Source organism: Phoxinus phoxinus, assembly GCF_949152265.1.
Source record: "Phoxinus phoxinus genome assembly, chromosome: 12".
Taxonomy (NCBI): Eukaryota; Metazoa; Chordata; class Actinopteri; order Cypriniformes; family Leuciscidae; genus Phoxinus; species Phoxinus phoxinus.
In genome coordinates, this window is record NC_136887.1 from 19,531,266 (window position 1) to 19,539,883 (window position 8,618).

Consider the following 8,618-nt stretch of genomic DNA (forward strand, 5'->3'; position numbering starts at 1 on the left):
TATGGTGAGTTGATAGACTTTCCTGTCATTTATTTATGCTATCCATTTGAAAACAATAAACTTTGTAAATTTATTTTGCCTGTTGTTAATATTAATGCTGTTGTTATAAAAAAGAAGATTCATCAACTACTGGGAAATTATTAAGCTACACTAAACTAGTAATATAATGTTTTATGCTTTTATTTGTTAGAATTAATTGTATATGCTATATTCATTACCTGTTTGTTTACCTGATCAAATATTTTATTTTAAAAAGACACTTTCGTGACAGTGCACTTTATTTTTTGCACTCTTTCAGACTCTATTTGATGTAGAAGTGTAGAACTTGTTTTGTATGCTAGGAGGGAGTGAAATTGCAGTAATTACAGTATTTAAAAAAAGTGTTTGAACAAACTGTATCGCACACCTTGGCAATAGTATCGCCATTGGCTAGTAATTTTTTTTGTATACTCGCCAAACTAATATATGCTCTTTTTTTTACATTAAGATCAATTTCCAAAAACTTTAACTTTAACTTTAGCATGGGTGTATTCATTATGCAGTGTTATTTTACGGTGCCAAGCATAGTTTTCTTTTTATAAATAAAATATAGATTCTTATTAAATTACAAAAGTTATTCAGTCAACATTAATGAGTGATTTTCTCATTTAATTTTGTTCTTTGAATCCTAACATTAATGACACAGTCAGCATCATGTATAATAGGCCGCTGTCACTTTAAAACCTGACGCACGTTTCCATTATACTGTTACACAAGCGTTTTCTTTCTCAAGTGTTTATGTTCACTTAACAAAAAAAAGACAGTCCTAACGAGGATATTTTTTACATAATTTTGTGGTATTTTTCTATTCAAGCATATGAAGATTAGGCTACTCAATTCAGTATACGCGCACTATATGTAAGGGAGGTTTTTGTGCGCACGCTTTGGATGTGTGTGCAGCACAGAAAACCATGTACAAATGCCACATTGAGTCCTCTTTCGCGTCTTCTTGTGCTTGAATGGTTTAAAAATCACACTAAAATACACACACAGGAATCGATAAACACAATCGAAATGCACGTATTCTATCGAATCCACATTTCTTGGAAATTTGGAACTCGTTCTAAAATAGAACCGGTTCTCGATACCCAACCCTAACTGCAAAACCTTATGCACGGATTGACAATGAGCACACATCTGATTTTCCACTCATTTACATTCACTCGAGACATTCAACTGGGATTACGGTAACACCTCGTCAAGATGGGCATTTGACACTTCACACACAGAGCCGCATTGCCTCACAGAGCGTATGCACACGCATGCATGAGTGTTGGGCGAGCCGCCTGACAGCAGCTGCTTCCAACAAACCTGCACACCAGGTTCCCTGAGGCTGGCGACTTCTGTTTATGATGCGCTCCTGCACCACCCAGACACCCAAAAAACATCCTTTGTAGACACAGCCAGACGGCACGACTGATTAGCAGCTAGGACACACCACAGTGGAGGCAGAGGAGTAGAGCAGGGCTGAGCCGGTCCTTGCGTGACAATACGCCCAGCTACTCGGACAAAACACCGACAAGACGGCCAATCACAAGGCAAACTGAAAGCTCTGGGTTCAAAATCTCAGCAATATTGAAAACAATACCATACAAATTCACGCAAATTAGCTCAGCAGTTCCTTATAGTGATGTGACGTCCCTAAATTTTACGGTACTCTACATTGCCTAGCTTTATACAGAGGAGAAAATCTAGACAGCACACTGTGCGCATGATGTACATGCAAGCTTTCAGTATCCCAGAATTCTGTGGGAATTGTGCCAGTATTCGTTTAGTGCCACTAAACGAAAATGTAACTTGTTTTTTGTGAATGTGTGTAATAGATCTTATTGTGGACAATTCATCCATGCATCTCTTGTCTTTTGTTGTTAGATCAACATTGAGGACAAAGACAGCAGTAATATTAATATTAGGCTGCTGTTACTTTAAAAGCTGCACGTATTCAACATACTGTTACACACGCGTTTTCTTTCAACTGTTTATGTTCACTTAAGACATAACCGATTAAATTTCACAAGGACACATTTGACATAATTTTGTGTAAATTTGTCCGTTCAAGTGCAAGACGACATGAAAGAGAACTAGATTTAATTGGATATCCGTGCGCTGTCTGAGAAGCATGTGATTACTGTATCGCCTTGTAATAATGTAGGCAACCACTTGTTATACATCACGTTCATGTTTTTACTTGCACATGTGATTTAGTTTTAATTCAAATGACAAAAGTGTGCTAAGTGAACGATCAGCAATCAAGTGCATGCAACAGAAGTGCGCTCTCGCTCCCTCTCTCTTTCATTTTACTCTATTTGCTATTGCCATATCCGACTGAACAACAGTGCAAACTTTCCAGCTCAATCCACTCCACGTTACGCTTATCAGCTCGAACATAGCAGCTATATAAGCGTACATATTTGTTTAACATTCTATTCATTTAATAGCCTACATTTCCTTCATAGACATCCTTCTCTGATATATCCATTCTGCTCTCTGTTTGCTCTGTCGTCTGTGTTTATTTGTCACAAGGACTGTAATGTACATTCTGCATTGTATCAGTTGTTGATATCGGAGCATTTTAAAGAGTGAAAGTATACAAGCGCAGTATCGGGCCCAATACCTACTAATAAGCAACTAGGCAATAGTGGGAATTGGACCCTAAACTAAAGTGTTACCAAATCCTCATAACTTGATCTTCCAATGACAACAAATTATCCAGTAATTTTGTTTGCTTAAACCTCACCAATAATTGTTTTTCTTTTTCAATAATCCATTTCACTTACGTCACATAGGCCTACCGGTAGAAATTATCTGTTGCTTAACTTTAATCTAGAAGAAAACAGAGCTACAATTTTGCAAAAAAAGGATAACTGGAAAAAACATGCCGCCAACTGAAAGTACAAGTCACCAGAGTTTAAAACCAGGTTCAGGTTATTTCCCTGTAGCTCACACATTCTACCACACAAACTTTTCATGTTGTCTCCTGTTGCCCCTGCATTTTCCTAGCAAAACAAAAAAAGCCCAATAAAATGAAAAAGATAGTATAAAGACAGAAGACAAAAACATCTCACAGATGTTTCACAATATTGCAAAAAATTATTAAATGACTGCAGATGGTGAAAAACTACAGAGAGAAGAGAAAAGGGACCTTCAACACATCAAACATTTGCAGTGTTCTTTGGGTAAGCCACGGTTAATAACATCCGCACAGCTCCATCTTCAGATCTCCTCAGGGGTTTGCTTCAAAGAGGCAAAGTCTTTCCTAAGAGAGCATCATATGCACCAAAGGAAGCTCTCTGACTTCACCTTTAACTACTGAAGAGGAAGGACCTGAGCAAATGCTCCGAGAGAGTGACAGGACAACATAAAGAAATCCGGTCAGACAGGGCCTGACGTACAGTAGATGTGTCAACAGCAACTCTTGAGTCTAACTGAAACAAATAAACGGTTTGTTCATTGTCATTTCTGCTAGATTCCAGCATTGGTATCAAGCTAGTGCTGCACGATATATCTAAATAAAAGTCGCTTAGTGCGATTTTCAAATCAGGCAGATTGCGATTTCTTTAAATAGTACATGCACTATCAGCTCCAGAATAGCACTGCTAATCCACACATGTTGGAGTTTAGCGATCTCCATTGCAATATTCTGCTCCAATAAAAGTCTAATACAGCCAGTCTGTGTTCCCACACAAGTCTGCTTGCTGTGGATAAATCTGCGAGCAAAAGGCCGCAGTGATGAACCGTAATAAATTCAAACATGAATTTAATTTATACTAATATTGTTTGCGATTGTGGTTGCTGAATAAATGCACTTATGCACGCTCTATACTAGAGTACAAAGCCTTTTTTGTTGTTGTAAAAAAAGTTAAACTTCATTTGCAATTACTCAAATTAATGCTAGAAATTTCACCGTTTTAGCTTTTGAGGGAAGCTTCTTTAGGTTTTACCAGTTTTCATAATGAAGAGTGTGTTCATGCATCTAAATATAATGAATCAGGAAACCAGATAGGGTAAAATAAACCCTGCGTACAAGTTCTACTGATTTGTGCTCAAGTGAAAGGGCAAGAATTCAAATCAGAATGAGAAATTATTGAAAATCACAATTATAATTTGAGAAAAATAATCATTTATCAGTTTAACCATTATTGTGCAGCCCTAGTAAACAGGCTGCCAAAGGTGCACCAGTACATGTGAACAATGCAATCGTCTGAACGTGTTCATATTGTATTCACATCTTTGCAAAAGAGATTCGAACTTGAATGCTATCACATTTCCTCCAGACCACCAGCCAAGACACAACAGAAAACATCAAAGCACCAAGATTTAGCATTCCTGTCAGAGAACTGTACAACCAACAGGATTTTCCAAAAACAGGTCGCAACACCACCCTCCTAACGCTATTTTTAATGACTTTTCCAAGAAAGCAGAGTTAGAAGATTCCCACCTATACAGTTAATGCAAATGTGATTCCCAGTAAATGAAAGGCATCCTTCCCTGATAACATGGACAACTACTGAAAAAATGCAATAACAATACGGTCTACTACAGGCATGGTAGCCACGCAAACGTTATTTATGAGACATACAAAAAGATACTGAAGCAAACACTATAGCAGGGCCAGAGAACATGCTGACTTGAGTAATATTACAAAACCTGTGGGAATATCAGAGCATGCTATCATTATATTGGTCTATTACTGCTGGTATCTATAGCGCTCACACTGCCAGCAGCACGATTTTGTCTAATGGCACCAACAAGTTATTGGAGTTTTACACTATAAAAAGAGACAAGATGGTAAAGCAGCTCATCATAAAAGAAAAACCTTGTGTCAAGTGCCACCAGAGCTATGTTACTGACCAGTAGGGATGTGCAACATTTTCAAAAACGACTAGTCAGGACCCATGAATAATAAGGCTGGTTTTGGGTTTGCTTGAATCAAAAATCAGATAGAGGGGTAAAAAAATAATAATGAGGTCTTAAGAGGTTAAAATGTAGAATATTTTTAATTTGACATACTGTCTTATATGCACAATGCTCGAATTGCTTGTGGTGGGACGCTAAATAATTTGTATTAACCAAAGATCCATGTGAATGTGCTTGTTGTATCCTTGTTAAAGGATTAGTTCACTTTAGAATTTCCTGATCATTTACTCCCCCAATTTTGAAAGAGGAGAAATTGAGATGGACTTTTTCGCCCTGCCCTACCTTACCTTACCTTACCTTACCTTACCTTACCTTACCTTTTTGAACTGATACACGCGCGACCTTTCAAAATTATTACGTGATGCGTGGCTAGAGCTAGTGCAAGACTGGTAAAAAAAAAAAAAACGGTGTAGACACTCAGCGCCCGGCTCGTTACGCTCCTGGTGTTTTAAAAATGTGGCGCTCCCATTGAAAACAATTGGAAAAATATGTCCGACGCGTGAAAAAATGTCTTGGTGGAAACAGGGCCTAAGTAAGGGAGGATGTGGTTTGTTCACACTGACCCAGAAATTGAGAATTTACATTTCATACAAATAAAACATTACAATAAATTAGTTCTAACACAACCATATTAAAGGGACAGCGCACCAAAAATGAAAACTGCAATAATTTAATCATCCTAATGTTGTTGTTTCAAACCTAGATACATTTATTTCTTCCATGGAAACGTTCATTGCATCTTCATATAATGAAATAACTCAGGCTATATCCATTTGTGTTCCACAGAAGAAATAAAGTCATACGGGTTTATACTGACATGAAGGTGAGTGAATACATTTTTAGTTTTGGGTGGCCCCTTTAAAGTCGAGATGAAACGGAAGTTTTGATAGTCTTTTCTTCCCTATTCTGATACCTGCGTGAAACACCTTCTCGAAAAAGAGAATAAATGTAGAGTGGGACTTGATTTTGTCCATGTGGAATTGATTGGATCATTTGGTGCTTTTCCACTGCATGGTACGGCTCGGTTCGGCTTGGTACAGTTCTACTCGGCGCGGAACGGTTCGGCTGGCTTCGCTTTTCCACTGCGTGGTACGACTCGACTCGGTACGGCACGGTTCGGTTCGCTTTAGCTCGGTTGCTTTTCCACTGCAGTTAGTACCGCTTCAAAGTGGGTGGGACTGATCGTTAATAGTTGTAGGTCCGGTGGTAGCCGTGTGCGGCTAAGAGCTGTGCTACTTCCGCTCCTCGGCAACCAACGAGAGGAACGTCTGCACCTCGTCCACTGACCACGATTCAGCCATTTCTTGTTTGATTTTTTTTAACTTTTTTTGTCAAGTAAATACTAAAAACAGGTGCTACCGCGTTGGCTGTTGTCTGGCTATTTAAATCTAGCGGGTTTAGTGTCTCGTGTCGCAAATACAATGACGCTGAAGTGACGATTCTGTCTGACCAATCAGTGAACTGCAGTGTTTTCACGTCACATTACAGTATCGGTACGGTACGCTTGGAACCTCAACAGAGGTGGTACCATTTAAAGCGAGCCGAAGCGAGCCGTACCGTACCGTACCATGCAGTGGAAATGCGCCATAAGTGAGCCGTACCGAACCGAGCCGTACCATGCAGTGGAAAAGCGCCAAAGCGTGCCGTGCCGTACCGAACCATGCAGTGGAAAAGCGCCAATTGTGGTCTGCTATTGCTGTGATGTCATGTGAGTGACAGGTTGTCCCGCCCTCGTGCAAAGCAAACATGTCATCGTAGAAAAAGAAGAGGGAAGGAGGGGAAGTTGGTTTGATTAAAGATTAGCCTACGAGGGTACACGCATTTTAACAAAATAATAATGTGTACAGATAATTTATAATAAATACTACAATATTTCATTAAAAAACAAGAATTGTCCATTTTGATTTCATGGTGACTTTAAGGATATGGAGTGCACAGCAAATTAATTTGTAAGACTAATTACAAGAATAATAGAAGCACAAAAAGAGAGGAATTTGACTACAAGAACTCCCACCACAGCCTAAAACAGCTACTAAAAAGGCTTCATCTTAAACCCAGCCTTAAACTTCAAGAGCTCCTCTAGCATTGCCCTGATGCTCTGCAATTATGTGGTAAGAGCAGAATTACTGCATCACGTGTCCAAATAAAGTTCCCATCTAAAAGGTTGTGACAGCAAGGAAGGGCATTAGGAAATTAATTATTGGATTCAAGTACAACACGTAAAGGGCTTAGCTTGCAAGACTGAGCAGTATTATTTGATTAATACTATCAGGAATGCAGCTCAACTTAAAAAAAAAAAATTGGCAGGACACATTTATACGCGCTGCCTAGGCTATAGCGATTATCTTCACCACAGCAGAGGCGTCGCCAGTCTCTCAACCCTAAGATGACTGTCCTAACCCTAGGTAGCCAAATCAAAAGCCTTTGAAACAACCGTCAACTTCACACAAAAAAAAAATTGTACGGCTGCTAAACCCGATAAACTCGTGTTTTGAATCGCTAATGTGCGTGGCACGACTCACTTAGGAACAGCTGGTCCATGTTACCAGGAAGTTGACTGCATACCTTTAAGTAATTACTGCTTTGGTGGTGTTGAAAAACTCTTTGAGGCTAGCCAGACCAGCGCTTTCAGCAGGGTTGCTCCCTGGTTTTTAAATAAACGCTCCACTTATGCACCATTTAAGATATTTCATTAACATGCGCCCTGTTGTCAGAGTCAGACTCAGATTGATCATTCATTGGTTGGTTACAGACTCGATCACATCTTCGTTAGCTGCGTTTAAAGTAACATGTAAGTGCACGTCACTGGAATGCCATAGTTACATACCAATCGGTTGAGCCTTCGTAACATCTTGAATTCTTCTGTCTTCTTTGGTATCTGAAGACACTGATGAGCAGCTGTTCCTTTTGTTGCAGCCAACTACAGGCTAGTTGAGCTTGATGATGAGTAAGTTTGCATGTATGACGGCAAAATGCGCCCTATTTAGCTATCTACTACTTTCTAACCTGTTTCCCCGAGCTATATGCAATGCGGCGGTGAAGTTACATCGTTTCCATATTAATTGAATCCTGACATCTCTAACCATTCGCATTCTCCTTTTGGATACTTTGCGCGGCGCTAGTCGCGGGAGCTCCCCGCGCGCGGGGTTGATAGAGTCAGCGGCATCCTGTACTCTGTGTGCCCTGTTGCTGAGCCTCCAAATAATTCACCGCATTCGCTTCCCCACGGTTAACGGACTGCACGCGACTGGAGATTGACGATGGGGGGGGAAGTGATGGCGATCTCTTGAAGGTGCGGATTTCCACTCGTGTACCGCCGCCCCCTCCTCTCGTTCAGATTCCTGTCAAACACATTTTACTCTAACGCAAGTGCCGCTACGACAACAAGCTCCGCCCCTCGGTGCCGTCATGACGCAAGCTTTCTGGGAAATGTGTTTTTAGGCAAGGACGACTTTTTTTTTTTTTTTTTGCATCTTCAAAAAGCGGTTCACTTTTGAGAAACTTGTTCAGTTGAAATTAACGTTGGTTGTAGTACTCGGAAATGGGAAATGTTGACCTGTCATCTAGTGGTTATAAGGAAATACTCTTTTTTATGCTATACATTAGGCTATATATTGGGACAAAGCATGGAAAATCCAGCATAGAATCAAGGTCAAAGTCAA

The 8,618-nt window shown here is 39.8% G+C and overlaps 1 protein-coding gene across 3 annotated transcripts in view; it reads right to left on the bottom strand.

Moving 5' to 3' along the window:
• atp11c (ATPase phospholipid transporting 11C (ATP11C blood group)) overlaps positions 1–8,329 on the bottom strand; it is a 56,200-nt gene extending 47,871 nt beyond the window's left edge. Inside the window, exon 1 of one of the 3 annotated variants that reach the window (XM_079629841.1) lies at positions 7,784–8,329. In XM_079629841.1, coding sequence (XP_079485967.1) covers positions 7,784–7,807 — 24 coding nt within the window. In that variant the 5' untranslated portion in view covers positions 7,808–8,329. The remainder of the gene's footprint in view (positions 1–7,783) is intronic. The other 2 variants (XM_079629840.1, XM_079629842.1) reach the window with 2 other exon arrangements.
• Between the last annotated feature and the right edge of the window lie 289 nt (positions 8,330–8,618).